Here is a 15929-nt window from a genome sequence, read left to right as displayed (position 1 = left end):
AGCAAACAGGTGGAAGTTTATCCCTTTGTGTGGGGTGGGAGATGGAATGCTCTTGATTTGGCAAAAGGCCACCAGTGAAGCATTGCTTGGTCTTACTGGTGGAATCTGTCCTCTTACCATTCCCTTGGTTGTACCTCCTCACACTTCACTTGGTGCTGCAGCTCCTAAAGAGCCAAGATGTGACCATCTCATTGGAGTTGTCCCTAAATCAACTGTTCTTTACTGGAAGGTGTGGCAGTGCTCTCCAAGTCCAGAGGAGGGGTGGCCAGCCAGTGTCACTGGTCTCTGAGACTTGAGACTTCTTGGTCACTGTTAATAGCAGCACAGTTGTGTTGGGACTCCTGGAGCCAGAGAAGCAGCTGGTTATTAAGCTGAGGGAGAGGAAGGCAAGTCACTTTGGGGGCAGAAGAGGGGTAAGTTGGGGGAGGGGGTGCATTGGGCAGACAGGCTCCAGGCTGGACTAAGGAGCAGAGGTGGGTAAATGTAAGACAGGACAAGAAGAGATAAGCAGAGAAGGGCTTTACTAGAGTAATTTACAGATTTTTTCCACTGAAGTAAAGGCTTGTTGCACAGTTTCAGTGGCTGTGCCTTGTTTTTAAAAGATCAAGCAGTGTCGCAGAAGGAAGGATATTATTTTGTGTTTCCTCTAGTGTCAGCCAAAGAAGATAATTACATCTATTAGGCAGATATAGTGATCATTTTATCTTCACGGAGTAAATGTGTTCTGGTAGTTTTATACACTGGAAACACTGAACTCTTCAACAGTCTCAACTGGGAAGTTTTTCTGGGTTTAAATATGGCTGTGGGGCTGGGAGAAGGGACTTCTTCCACCCTGCAGTCCTTAAGTGATTTTCTCTTTATTACAGCTTTCAAGTAACTGAGCCCCAGGGGCTGACATACCCTCTCAAACATCGTGTGCACCATAGGACAGGGTTGCACAAAACATTAGAGAGGAGATTGGTCTTGGGTCAGTTCAATCAAGAAGTCCTTTGCTGAGACTGGAAAAGCAACGAATGTGGGTTTAACTAATTCAGTACTTATATACTGCTAACCAGGCATCTGAAGATACCTCTAAATAGTAACACTACTGGGTTTCAACCAGTGGCCATGTGGTGCCTGGTTCATTATCTCTTACACCATTTTGTCTTTCGCTGACAGGTGACTCTGTAATAACTGTTTTTATTACATACAGTCTTTTCAAAAGAAGAGATTGAAGGTAGAAAAGTTCGTGGTGAATTTTCACAGGTTTAATAGCATCTGTTCTATAATGGGTAGTGGGATAAAAATCTTCTTCTCAGAATATTAGATAATGCAGTATTGGATGCTCTCTGGTTTTCATATAAGAGACAAGCACTGAGTGTAGTCATGAATTTTTAAGGGACAAAACATTAGCCTTTCTGAAGTTGGTTTGATCATTGGCTAGGAAGGAAAACTGCCAGACAAGAATTAAACCTTCTGAATTGAATCCTGGGGATGGAGATGTGATTTCCTGCTTCCCTAATTTGCAATAAGCATGGCCTGTGGCATGAGAAAAAACTCCAGAATGCAATGCACAATTTTTCCTCTGTCACTATTTTTGAATAAAATCAGTGTGCAGCTAATCCAGTATTATAAATCTTGGTAGGAAGGCTTCCAGAGCAGGTAGATTTGTTTAATCACTCGGGCTGGAGTCCAAACCACTGGAGGATATAAAATATATACACTAGTGCCATTCACTTTGCTGAAAACACCTTTTTCTCATCCAAGGAAATAGCTGTGGCTGGCATGAATCTATATTTGGCAAGCTGTAGGGCTAAACAAATTTCTCAGAAAATCATCTTTGGCCAAGATACTGACTATATTTCAGCACTGTAACTCCTCAAGCTCTTCAACTAAGATTTTATGACAGAAAAGTCACCAGAAATCAGTAATTTATGCTTTGAAATGGTGGGATCCTCACCTCTGCTCACCAGGCTCTTGATACCAGCCGAAGTATTGCCTTCAGTTTGGAGTAGACCTTTGTAAAAATCAATTCTCCTGTGACTTCTGAAAGAAACATGAAGTAATGTGATCCTAAGGTATCTTCTTTCAGCATATTTTGTCTTCTGTATGTTTTGACCAGTAGCTTCTTGAACAGGAATATTGTTCTTTGATGTTTTGAACTGTGTCTCAGAGTGCACTGATCCTGCTGGAAAGAGGTATACATTTTTATTTTCTGATTTTCCAACTATCATCAAAATTCCTGTATGGGAGAATTTCAGTGTCCCAGTTTCAGGAGTTTTTATGTAGTTTACACTAAGGAATAACGTTTAGCATCACAAAAAGATTCAGATTGCAAGGTGTTTCAGCAAAGGGCTTTGAGTGGTTTTGGAACTTAATTGCCTCAGTAATTCACAAAATATGCTACCAGCTGCATTCGCAGTGAGATCCAATCCTATCTAGCATGGAAAATCATACGGACTTTCACAGTAGGAGTTTCTGCAGCAGTTTTTCAGTAGTACTCTTTCACACCAGTCACTGCCAGCATTGTCACTTTGGTTGCACGCTCTGACTCTGTTTTATTGTCTCTTTTGGGCACTTTTAGGATTTGACACGGTTTGCACAACACTTTATCAACGACGTGAACACCTGCAGGAGGGACAGATTTTGGAAGTGCCGTCCGTTGATGTGATTGCAGGTAATGCACTCTCTTGTGCCACTGCCCTGTACTTGCTGTTTATCCCCCACGGAGCCTCATGCTCTGGACAGACATCCCATTTTGCTGCCTGTCCTGATTGGTGAGGTGAGAACAGGATCAGGCATTGGTTTGGTGCATGTCCAAGCATCCTCCAGGCTGATCCTTGCTTCAGGTAGCAGGTCTGTCTAATTGTGGCTCAGCCTGTCCCACAAAATGTGGTTTTGCCCCTCTTCTTAAGGAAATCTTTGCTCGCATTATGCAACCTGCCTCTTTTCCAAGGCCACAGAAGCACTTCACATTTTTTGAATCCTGAAGCTGGTCTTCATTCAAAAAACTGTTTTGCCATCAGGTATTTCATAGGTCAGTTTTGCCCTCTGTTCAAAACCTAAAATAAAAATGTGTGCATTGTTTCTGAGCACTTTCTCATGGTAGATGGCTTAGCACTTGTCAATGTGTATATTGTTCTGTATGCTACTGACCTTGTTAGTGCCATCACAGTCAGTGAAGGCTCTCTGTGCACTCCATGCCCCTGGAATAAGATCATAATAGCATGGTCCTGCAACTGTAGCAGTTGCATTTAAGATAGTCTTCACTAAATGTATTTTTTTCCTCACAAAAAAACAAGAACAGATTTTGCCTTTTTTTTTTTTTCCCTCCTAATTGGTATATTTGCGTTTAATTAAACGTAGGGGAAGTAAATGCATCTCTTAATTCACTGCCACAAGAATTTTAAGGTTCAGAATAGGTGACTCATCCACCAGAACAGAATTTATTCTTTGTAAATGCTATTTATTGCCTTGTTTTGCATCACTATGGCTACTGTATTCATTGGTGATAACAGCATCTACCATATGGAAAACGAATGCAAGACCAAATTTAAGAGCGATATAGTTCTTGTAATAATTTGCTTGCATCAGCCACTTTTCTAGTGTATGTTAGTGCATCTCACATAAAAGCAGCACCAAAAGTGACTTAATATTTTTCCATCCAACCTGGCTAAAAAGTAAAAGATTCTGTTGCACATAGAAACATACCGTAGTTAAAAAAACCCTAAGCAGCCACCAATCCCCTTTCTTTTTTAAGATTCTGTGGCTTTATAAACAATTCAGTGATGTCCTGCAGGTGATTTCAAAATTTCAAATGAATTGATTTGTAGCAGCAGCAGCAGCATTCTCATTTATTTCACTTCTAGTTATTCTAGTGTTAAATATCTGGTTAAGCTTGTTAGAAGCATCACTGCTTTCACAGCCCATATAGATTCTTCTGCTTTCTTTTACTGTTTCTAAGTGGGGACTGAGAACAATTAAACTATTCCAGTTAAAGCCTATTTTTTTTTGCCAATTGCATGGCTCCACGTTCTTTTCTGAAACACATCAAGTACAATCACTTCTGCCATCCTATTCAAGCAAAGCCTTAAGTTGCACAGATTTTGTGAAATGGCCTGGGCTTCAACAGCTTGGGAGCTGATTCACTGAGGCATCTGCTGTAGCACTGGCAGGACTGCCACCATTTTCCTAGCCAGAATCATTTGTCTTTGTCATTTAGAAATAATCTGCAGGGTGTAATGTGGTCTTAGGGAAGCATGGAGCCTGTTATTGCTCAATACTAGAATTTCACGAGGTCTTAACAACATCTTTGAGCTCGTATGACACATTTGACAGTGCATGTGTAGATGTATATCTCTAATGTCCCATGGAGCAAGGATGGAGAAGTGTTTTAAACACTTGGTTCATGTTGAAGGGCTGCTGAAATAAACCAGCTGGCTGTGGGCAACTGTAGGAGTGCTGTTGGCTGGCAGAGACCAACCCCCAGGACACACAGCAGTGGGACACGTCTTCTCCGTGGTAGCCAAGCCCAAGACTTCATAAATCCTGGCTTGCCAAAAAAGTTCCAAGATTATTTCCATCCAGACACACGCTTTCTTATTTCCCTTTCCCTGCAGTCTAGGACAGCTGGGGATGGGGCACTGAACCCCAGAAATGATCCAAAGAGAGCAGCTTTCATCTGGGGCATGGTCGGAGCGATGGGCCCTGTGCTGGGGCTGTGCTTACAGCTGGGGCTGGCTAACAGGTAGTGAGAAAGCCCCCCAGAGCAACTCTTCCTCAAGAGCTGAGGTGAGAGGGTGGGATCCTGCTATGGCCCAGTGCGGTCATCAGCAGGGACGGCACTGGAGGGGCAGCAGGACGGATGTGGAAGGTTCCTCTTGGACCAAGGGAGGGGCCAGAATAGGGAAAAAAGGCAAGAACTGCATGAGCACCAGGGGTAGTTAGAGGGAGGAGGCAACGGAGGGGGTGCTGCTTTCCTTTTGGGCAAGGAAGGGTCCAAGGGCACAGCTCTGTCCTTTTAAGTGCTGTCTGGGGTATCAAGAACATCTGGCACAGCTGGGCCCACAGTCACACCTCCAGGAAAGTATCTCCCATTTCCAGGCCACCATCCCCTCAGTGCTGTCATCAATGGGTGTCCAGTGGTATGGCCTGCTGGATGCTGCAGGAGTAAAAGCAGTTGTCCAGAAAATAAGTGTATTTTACTGATTTGGTGGTTTGTGGCACCCTGATGTGGTGTCCCTGGAGATGGGTACAGGTCCAAGCAAGGGCAGGGAGCTCAAAACTCTCTTCCTAGCAGGTAGAGTTTCTACTTCTACTGTGCTGTGTGGGAGGTTTCAGGCTGTGTGAACTGGACGATGCCCAGGTCAGGGGTTAGGTTCAGACTCTTGCTGAGTTTCTGCTCTCCTGTTATATGTGTGTGTACCAGGAAGCGTGCTGTTTAATTCAAGATTGGCTGCGTCCAAGGCTGGTGCTTCAGGGCTTTTCCCAAAGCCGATGGATGCCTGTGGGTTCGGGTCCTGGCCCACAGCTGATCTGAAGTGTTTCCTGGGTCTGCCATGCTCTTTTCTAAATATGATGCAGCGGGAGTAAAAGCCTCTCTAACGCCGCGTTGCTCTGTGCTACAGCTAATTAAAGTCATTGTGTAGTAATTGCGAATAATGTAAAATTTTGTTTTGTGGGGTAATTGGTAACGTAAGCCTGAAAAGGGTTATCCTTAAGATGTTTCAGTTTGCATTTCTTGGTGAGAGTGGGCTTTACAAGGAAGGCTTTTGTGTGTGAGGCGGGTCCAGCATTCATGGGAGGACTGAGCGGTGCCCGACGGGTGCTCGCTGTGGCAGGTGGCAGGGTGCTGCAATAGATGCTGCTGACACCCGGCGTGCTGCAGGACCCAGCAGCCAGGAGCTGCTGTACCTCCGCTCAGCCGGGAGCTGCTGTACCTGCTGAACGCCAGCTACAGAGACTGAAAAGCTCGGGGCCAAACCCAGCCAGGGCAGATGTGCTCCCAACCAAAACGAATGTGGCCCCTTCAGTCTGTAGGTCAGACTGATTCAGGCTCTGTTTGCTCCTATATACTTAATACCCATTATGACGTTTTCAAGCAAAAATTTTTCAAATATTTCAATATAATGCTGTGTCTTACATCCCAAAGGTGAGGAAAATCCCAGTGCCAGAGGTGTGCAGCTGCCCAGCCACAGGCTGGCTGAGCTTCCTGGAGCGAGGCCTCCAGCCGGATCTTGTCCCTCTGCTCCAGAGTGCTGAAGCACCCAGCAGAACAAGGAGAACACGAGGGCCAGCACTGTGGTGCCTCGGGTACCAAACAGCACAGGGCGATGCTTAATGGGCACATAAGCTGCTTAGGTTTGTGAGTCTCCAATTTAAATGAGATTTGGGTGCCAGACTTTCCCTGACGAATTTGAAAATCCCACTCGGCACCTCTCTGAACAGTCAGGCAAGTAAAGACTACTGAAAATTTGGCCCTTAGACACTGATACAGCTGGTGTGTCTGGAATCAACCGTTCAAAAAGAAGTGCTGGTTCGTGACTAAGTGGAAGAGACATCTGGGAAGAGCAAATATTTGAAGACATTAGAAAGGATCAGAATGAGAATTTAATTCAGGGCTGATGTTTCCACAAATAACTTTTTTTGGTCAGCAGATGCAATTACTGATTATTTTATGCAATTATTATCAGTAATAAACGGGTTGCTGATAACACTGGAGGACTCCTAGTTTCCTGGTAATGACTCTGGGACTCTATGGGGGTCCCCTCTGCTCTCCCAGGGGGCAACTGGGGTTGATGCCCAGCTCTGTGTCACAACTCGCAGAAGTAGCAGCAGGCATTGAGGGTCCAGGAACTGCTTCTTGGTAGGCTCTTTAGAAAGCACAGTCTGTAACACAATTATTTTATCAAACATGAAAATGTCTTTTGTTAAATTAGCTGTGGGCCCAAGGTGAGAGCTGAGTTTTCCCATTCTGCTTTAGTATTCGCAGCATGACAGAGGTGATGAACACACGGGAGCCGGTGATGGAGGAATTTGCGCTCAGCCAGACTCCTGAGGAAGAAGGAGGCCCTTCAAGCCAGGTAACTTCAGAAAAACAGAAAAGTATCCCAAGTTGCTTTTCAAAAACAATTTAATACAACCAATAACTGTCATAGGTGTAGAAGTTGAATTGCAGAGCACAGCTGCCAGAAGAACAAGCCCTGAAATACGTTTGACCGTACTTATGTTTTTATTTTTAAAAGGTCAGAGTTCTTGCAGGAGGGTTTTGTCAGGTGCCAGCTCTCCAGGGCATGGTGACAGTGATGCCAGGCCCATGCAGGGATGCAGGCAAAGAGGCTATCTGTCACCAAGAGTTCAGAAGTGAGCAACCATTGTGTGATGAAGACATCCAGCCAGTACTATACCAGAGCTTTTATACAGCCACTCTTGTAAAGAGCTAAGTTTTCTCAGGCCCAGAGGGAGATCCCTTTTTAGAAAAGAGATCATTTGAAATGACTGTGTAATTCATATAAATGGCTATGGCATCGTAGCACTGGTCAGGGCCATTTGCTGGCAGGTCAAGAGCATTTTCTACCCCCAGGTGGTCTCACACACCCACTCGGGTACCCGCCTGCCGTGCCAATTCCAGCAGGAGGGATCACAATGTCCCGAGCTCCCGTTGTGACCACCCCCCGTGCCCCAGTTTGTGCTCTGCGGTTGTGCTCGGGATTCTCAGTGTCACTGCTGGCAACAACCGCCTAAAAGTGTCCTGGTGGACCTGAGCTGCTTCTCAACACAAGGTGTAATAGTGCAAGCAGACTCAGAAAACTACTGTAGGAGCAGCCAATTGCAGGTTAAAATTGAGCATTTGGAAGCCGGGGAAGTCAGAACTGAAATTTTGCAAATTTATTTCAGATCACTTGTGCATGTAATGAAAGGCTGTATGCAATTAAAGAGCATACCACAGGCTTTCCCATGCCTCATCAACTGCACAGGATAGATACTGCTCACTCAAAGAGCACATTTTCAGTGTTTCCTTTCCTCTTTTTCATCAAGTCCCAGATTTTCATTATTGTGTTAGTGTACACTGTCCAAACTCTGCCAGCTCCAACTCCACCTATGTATTTATGGCTGTTCTATGGTGCCCATGATCACATGCTCCAGAGGTTTTCCCCCGGCTCCTTTACCCTGTCCCTCTGGGTACCCTCTGGTGATACCACCTACATTTTAGAGACAGCCACCTGAGGAAAAAAGCAAGAAGAAACAAGAGCGCAAAGTCAGCAACACAGTGGGAAAATCAGGTTTCTTCCAGCAAGTTCCAAGCCCTCTGGCCAGGAGAGCAGTCCCTCTCTTCCTGCAATCTCCTGCCCACTCGTCACAGACTCCAGCTTCCGGAGAAAAACACAGCGAGGCCCGGCAGGCAGCAATGCTTCCTGCCAGTCCTGACTCACTCCTGGAGGGACATGGGGAATACTGGGCTCCAGTGGAAAAACGCATTATGGGATTGGTGTGAGAAAAGACCATATGAGCATGACACAAACAAAAATAGCCAAGCTGAGGCTGCACAGGTGCCTTTCCTAAATTTTGTTGCAGCTGTAATAATGGGCCCTTAGTATATTTTTAGATCAGTATGTATAATTTCCTAGGGTTTCAGAGAGAAAATGAAAAATCAGAAATTTTTTTGTATTGGATGCCAGCAGGCTTGGGGATGGCACGGCTGTCATGCAGCCCTCTGCCACCTGAGCAAGCTGAGCAGCAGCTGGGGTAGAGTCCACTGTCACCTGTGTGGGCAGCACTGGGAAGAAATAAGGCAATTTGCCCACAATTTTAGGGCTATTTTCCAGCACCTGAGCCATGAGGCTCAAGGAGCTCGGCTCCACCATGGGTCTGAAGAAGAGTGCACTGCTGCTCGGGGGTGTTTCTGGACCTGTCCTGGCCAAGGAGATATTACCTTGTTCTCATATTTGGAAACAGGAGGATCATATTAGCAGCTTCTTAAAACTTCCTGCCAGTCAAGACAGCTGCCATGGAAATGTCTTTCTCAATTATAAACAGCTCAAGAGGAGGCTGTTAAGGCAAGTTGGCGGGAACTTCTCTGATAGGCAGCGTGAGCTGCATCACTTGATCAGGATGAGTCGTGCTCATATGGGTGCAGCTCAGGGAGGCATTAGGAAGGTTTAACTTCACTGATTCACTTGGTTTAGTTGCACCGAAGGGTCTTTCTCACAAAAGACATTTCTCCTTAGTTATGTCTCTCTTTGCAACACTGAGGATAATGTACAACATTTGTATACTGTCACCTTTGTGTAGATCTGCAAAGAGTAATGAGTCCTTGCCACACTACCATGGGGAGCGAGGGAATGAAAATGAGAATTACTGTCCTTCTCCATCTCTAGAAGTCAGATACAGGCACTGCAGCAATAATAAAAATACTCTTGCTGCTTCCCAGACACATAGGAAAAGAACTGCCCTTCCCAAGGGCTTGCCTCCCTGTGCCAGCTCTGATGCCAAGTGGGACAACTAAACCCTACGCTTTTAGAAAGAGAGCTACTAGGGTGAAGGAAAGTTGCAAAAGCCATGGAGCAAGCACCTCTGATGGGTTATGACACCCCCAGGTCCCCAGCAATGTCCTGGGGGATGTGATTACTTTTATGAGGTTAGGGAATATCTGCCTGTTTCTACCTGTGCTCGGAGCAGGAGCTGTGCTGAGACTGGCTCACCTAACCCGTGGTGCTCCGTCTAACCAGAGACTCTGAGTCAGTGCTGGAGGCCTTGCAAGCGTCTGGGGAGGTTCCCACCAGCACACAGCACACCTGGGGCAGTGCCTGGAGTTAAACTGGGATGATTCTTGCTCTTAACCCTAGGCTAGTCCCCCTAGTCTGCACCTTCATTTTATTGTTACAAATAAAAACTCAGCTAGCATGGAGACATTTACCACCCATTAGTGCAGGTATATGGAAGCTTGAGAAGCCAGAAGATAAAGTGTTCTGGTTCCGTGTAAAAAGGGCACTCCAAGCCTCAAACCACAACATAAGGTTTCAGTGAAGGTTTGTCTCATGTTAACATCCCGGAGGAGCTGGAATGATTTTTCCCCTGAAAACCAAAAACCCTGAAAAAAAAAAAAAACCAGTCCAAAACAAACTACTCTGAGAGATTTAAATGAACTAGCAATGCTGAAAACAAGAAAGCACTTTTATGTGTTACGATATCCTTCACAAAGAAGATCTAGTTCAGCTTCAAGCTCTGATATCTGTGCAGTGTTTGACCAGCAGCTTCAGTATGACAAATGAAAATAATAGCTGGCACAATCCTCTGTGTAAAGGTGATCTCTTGGGCTACTTGTTTTGCATGAATTCATCATAAAATACAGTGTTTCACATTACAGAAAATAGGTCTGTGGAATGGTGCCTTCTTGATGCTGGCACTACAAGAAAACAGGAATATCACATCAAAGGACAGCAGCTAGAAGGGCTGCAGCAGCCATCTGGCTTAGCATTACAGCAGTGACCCTTGTGCCCTAAAAACCCACCAGAACCAGAACAGGACTGTTTGGCAATATAACGAATTTTGTTGCCCAGGTCTCCACTTTTCCTATGCATGTCACTTCACACAAGCCAAGGCTATTGTCTGCCCAACACACCAGTGAGCAAAGTCAGTCCTTTGCCCAGGAAGGGAAAGCATGCACAGAGGAGAGCGTGCTGAGACCCATAGCCCCTCTGCACCTGCACTTGGCCTGCCAGGAGCTGGATCCAGATGCTTTGGAAAATCTCCCTGTGCAGGGCTGTTGCTCTGCACCAGTTTGAAGCAGGGATTTAATGGGCATGGGAGTGAATGTCAAACATAGAAAGGATGCTAAGATTGCGCATGGAGCCTGCTTGCTCTGAATATGCATCCCTGGGCAAGGCTTTGACTGACATGTCCCAAAATGTCTCCCCAGGCCTTCCCAGACTCACGTGAGAAGTACCCCAAGCTGTCCAAAAGACTGCCATCGATCGTGGTGGAGCCGACCGAGTCCGGGGAGGTGGAGAGCGGGGAGCTGCGCTGGCCTCCTGATGACCTGAAATCAGCAGAGGACAAAGGTCTTCATGGTGACCAAAGAGTCTGTGTCCAGCAGCAGCAGCAGCAGCAGCAGATGGATCTGGAAGGTCTGAATAAATAATTTTCGTCCTTGTTCTCCATAGGAAAACAGCAGTTTCAGGCCATGCCATGCATTGAAGCTAATATAGTGTGCCAAAGAGCAGTAGGTGTTTGAAGGTGCTCAGAAACACCTGCACCAGAGAGAGTCCTGTGGACTGAAAATTTCCTAATAGTTTTTGAGCACATGGGGTTTTCATCTGCATCAGGCTCAGTGCTGGCCACTTGCATGGCCAACAGGTGGTTTACTGTACATCAACAGTTCACTCTAGGAAGCCATAATCCTGTTCAATAGCATACATCTACCCGCCTGTCTCCTGACCTGGCAGAGAAGTGTTTAACAGCTCCACATTTTCAAAGCATCGTAGTGTCCCAGGAGTGCATTAGTGTAGCAGGAGCTTTCAAATATGTAGATAAAGACTCATAGTGTCACTATGGGGTGAATACGGCTAAGGATGAGAGCTTCTTGGAGTGTAGCTTGCTCAGGGAATGCTCCACTGGCCTATTTTTTTTTTTTTTTCCTCCCATCTCAGTGCTCTCCTTTCCTCTTAAAGAGTGACATGGTTTCCATTTCAGTGCACCATTTGTCACCCAAACATCCAGAGTCAGCAGCCAGGATGGGGTGCAAGATACACCTTCCTTTATTTCAAAGGGGTAATGACAAATGGTCTGATCTTGACATGTTAAAGCATCTCTTATTCCAGCTGGTGTTTCTGGGCGGTGGCAACCACAGGGTTTAATTGTTCAAGAAGAAATATGCACTGAATCTATAGCCTGACTCCAGGTTGCACAGTATGGCCTCTGTGTTGGTTTTGTGCATTGATGTTAGGACTCATTATGTCTTCAGGACTGAGAGTTTGAGCAGATTTCACTAAGACCTCCCAGTACAGTGGCTGCCCATAGCGATCGTCACTTCATCTCACTAATATTGGTCCTGAGGTCAGAAGGCCCCTGTAAAGTCAGATTACAATACACTCACGAGTTCCCTACTCCAAGTTTAACTACTAGTTTGCAAGTAGAGCAAATTGCTCATGTCAGGTGTGATAAACCCAATGGATCAACTGCCTGGTGGTGCAGGGAATCAAAGGAAGGCCATTGTACCTGTATGGAGAAATAAAGACTGATGAGCCATTTCTTTGCAGATACTTTAGCGCATGCAGCTCAAGAAGAGGAAGACAGTACAGATACTCTGGAAAGCAGAACTGAAGAGGACGAGTAGGGACCCCATGGCCTCAGAAGTGAAACTTCATTGGGAATGTTGTTGGAAAGCTAACACACTCTGAAGACATGTCAAAGTAATCTATATTTAAATCTGCAAGGGTTTTATTTAGCTAGTATGTGGTAAGAAGCGTCTGGGCTTTAGAACTGTTCTTTTCAACATTTTGATTTTTCAGGCTGGGATTCATATTACTTGTTTAATTTCTCCTTGGGAAACAATGGGACATGTTAGGAAATACGAGATTATCAAGGGATAAATGCTCCTCACTTCAGTTAGCATTTCATTGGTTTTATCTTTTCCAAGCAAGGATGCATTCAGGTATCAGCAGCAGGACAAAGGGGCTACTTTTCTACAGGAGGAATGTCTTAAATCTAAAACCTTTCTTTTTTTTTAGCCATTTAAAACTAGCACTGTGATATTATGGACAATAGATGTAATATAATGTCACCATTTGATTTTGTAACTTTTGTATAGAGACGCAAGCATAAGATTTGCCTCCAGGCTGCCGCCCCAGGGCAGCCCAGAGCAGTTCTCTCCCTTTGGCTAACGTGTGCAAATTTGGGTGAACCAGCCTTTTCTTAGCTGCCTTTTCAGTACGGCTCACGCCTTCCAGAAACGTTTCCTGGCTGTAGATTGGTGAAGCGGATTAGCTGGTCACTGGTGTCTGTGGAGTGAGGCTGTCTGTTGTAGGCTTGGTCGGGTGGGTTGTGCTGTCTGTGCACTCTTCAGGCCCAGGTCCAGCTGCGGTGTGGCACGTGCTCCTCTCCCTTCAAGCCAACGAGATGGCTCCCCCTTCTGCCAGGACTGGATTTGTCCCATCTTGTTAATAGAGATTGTTGTGACGATTCATCTTTTGGTATGTTTTGTGTATAACGTAGGTGCAGAGGCCCAGCTGTTCCTCCCTCAGCCCGAGCCGGGTGGTGGTTGGGGGTGGGTGATGGGAGCTCCATAGCACAACCCAAACCTGCCCTCCATTTTGCCTGATTCCATGTTCCCCCAGAGCCACCCGCAGTAGGAGGTGGTGGAGGAGGGCCGAGGTGGTGGGATGCACACCTGCCTCCCTCCTGCCCAGGCAGTGGTGCTGGCAGGGGCACTGAGGGGTGCCTTCACCTGCAGCATAGCCCCCTTGGCTTTGGTTGCACAACCGCCTCCTGGAGACCAGAGGTCATGGTGGGGCAAGCTGTCGCTGGACACCCTGGGCCTCCAGTGGATATACCTTGGGGATTTGCCCGTTTTTGACAGGGGTTAACCCCTTCCTGCATGAAGACCTCCCAGAGACTCACTCCAACCGTCCCAGGAGAAGCACCGATCTCGACTCAAATGCTACCCTTTGGACAGTGTTGGTGGAGATAGATAGATAATGCATGTACTCAGAAGGGTCTGACTGTGTCAGCGACGAGTGTCCCGTAAGCTACAAAGCTGGCCTTCTCCATCTCTGCAGGGCTGGATGGGCTCTGTACTTCCAATTAATGTTGCAGCCGGAAGAAGCCGCTCACTGTAGGTGGAATGAAATAACAGGATTTCTTCCAGCATTAACTCCTAAGTTGACTTTCAAGTGCTTTCTTTTCTCTGGTAATAATTTTCTCTAATGGCAACTTTTAATTGTGTAGTGATGGATAAAATTTACTGGCCATATATATTAATAAGTTTATACCTTCTTAGCAACCAAATTTAATATATTTACTTGCAAAGAATTCTGTGCAATGAATGTTTAATACAAAGGAAAGAGACTATTTTACTTCAAAGCAACATTAATTTATGTACAAAATTATAGCTCACTGTTTGGAGTGTTTGGGATCTAGGACCCTTTTTATAAGCAGTGTAGTATAGTATGATGTGATACTTAAGTTAAACTTTGCTCTCAACGTATATAACAATCTGTTTTGCATTCTTGATGTAGACTTTCTTCCCCACACTATCACAGAATTATTTTGCTGGATGAGTGGGATTCTGGTCAGAGCACCAAATTTCACCAGAGTAATTGAACGTTTCAAGAGCACCTCCTAAATCTGGCTGCTGTCCCTGTCACCGCCTTCACTGGTGACAATTTTCTGGTAAAGCCAACAAAGCAAGAGCAAGCTGAGGCTGTGTGTTTGGGCAGCACATGAGCAGTGAGAGGAGGCTGCTGGCTTGGGGCCGTCTGTGGGTGGCTGTGGCAGGAGAAGGGTTGTGCTAGCAAGGTGGCCACGTGGACACGAGGTGCTCTTTAAACGCTGCTTGTCCCTTGACTGTGGACAAAGCTCTGGGGAGAAAACAACAACGGTGATGACATATTTTTAGCTGTGTGATTGCCTTTCAATCTGCATCTGCCCAGCTTCAGGAGGAATGACGTTAGATGTATCACTTAATTTGCTTTTTGCTTTATAAAAGGAAAAGCAGTTGTTTGAAACACTTCCCCCAATTTTATGTGCTCTCTATCTGCTTTCAGACGCTCCCTCCCTTCCTGCTCTGGATGGCCCTTATCCTATTTCCACCTGAGGTCAATGGCACTTCCCTAAGTAAGTTTCCCAAAGAAACAAGAAAATTCTACATACACCGTGAAAAAAAAAAAAGCTACACAGCCCTACATTTTTTCATCCTTTTTTTTTTTCAAGCTACAGCACATACAGAAATGGCAGATTTCCTCCTTCCAAGCTAATTACTCCTCTCTTTCCTTTCCCCTCTTATGTGCTGATCCGTTGAAGTATTTTACCTGAAGCAAATGCGTGCTTCAAACTGAAGCTTTCTCCTAAAGCTGTGTGGCCTCAGATTAACAACCACACAAAGTCAAACTCCTCCTCCCATTTTTGTTTTTCTGGACATGGGACAGAGGTCCTAAAATAGGAGAGCAAGATAGAGAGAAACTTGTTTTATACGAACAAGCCCTATTTATTCAACTTGAAGGTCTGTGAATGTCCACTTAGTTTGTCTATGTGCAAGTGTTGTCTCTCTAATAAACTCATTAGTTGTTTTGTATTTTTTTTTCTGGATTAAAAGCTTTGTAGAAACTAAAAAGAAAAAAAAAAGACATTCAGTCATATTTTTCTAGTCTAGCTTGTAGAATATTTCATGTAGTGCAGAAAGGAAGTTTTATGGAGTAAGACATTGTTGGATTTTGCTCTATTTCAGTTCTTTCTAATTTTGTAAAATGCCAACTGTACATAATACTCAACTAATGTATGTCTTGTAGATGTATTACACCATTTAGCCTATTAAATGCCTATACTGGACCGACTGGAAGAAGTGGTGTTCTCACAGTGTCTTGGTGTAAAAATCCAAGGGGTTATTTTGGTGGTGTGTGGTTCCTCTCCAACCACTAATACACCAATACACTAATACAGAGGAATGTAGCCAGCTCTAAGCCTGCAAATTCTCACAGTAGCCCTTCATCCCCCATGCTCTTACACAGGTAAATTCAGATTTACATCAATGGCAGTTGCCATCCCCATCTCCTTCCTTTGAGCCTTTCCTAGACCAGGCAGCTCAATGCTCACTGCTTCTGTCGTGGGATTTTCTTGCTGCTCTGCTTGGCACGGCCCCTTTGCCCTGGGTGGTACCCTGCCCTGTGTGCTGTGCTAACAGCAAGCCAGGTGGATCATCTTCAGTCACCTTTTAATGCAATGCACATTTTTAATTT

General features: G+C 45.3%; 1 protein-coding gene across 1 annotated transcript; it reads left to right on the top strand.

Moving 5' to 3' along the window:
* Positions 1-6971: 6971 nt before the first annotated feature.
* LOC103776165 (protein LBH-like) lies at positions 6972-11105 on the top strand (the record flags this gene model as incomplete). Its single annotated transcript, XM_008943660.1, has 2 exons — positions 6972-7061; positions 10898-11105. Coding segments are annotated over exons 1-2 (298 nt in total), but the record flags the coding sequence as incomplete, so codon positions are not given.
* Between the last annotated feature and the right edge of the window lie 4824 nt (positions 11106-15929).

This window comes from Merops nubicus, unplaced genomic scaffold (assembly GCF_000691845.1).
Source record: "Merops nubicus isolate BGI_N331 unplaced genomic scaffold, ASM69184v1 scaffold39097, whole genome shotgun sequence".
NCBI classification, from domain to species: Eukaryota; Metazoa; Chordata; class Aves; order Coraciiformes; family Meropidae; genus Merops; species Merops nubicus.
Note: the sequence above shows the minus strand (reverse complement) of the source record. Positions and strands in the feature narration are given on the sequence as shown.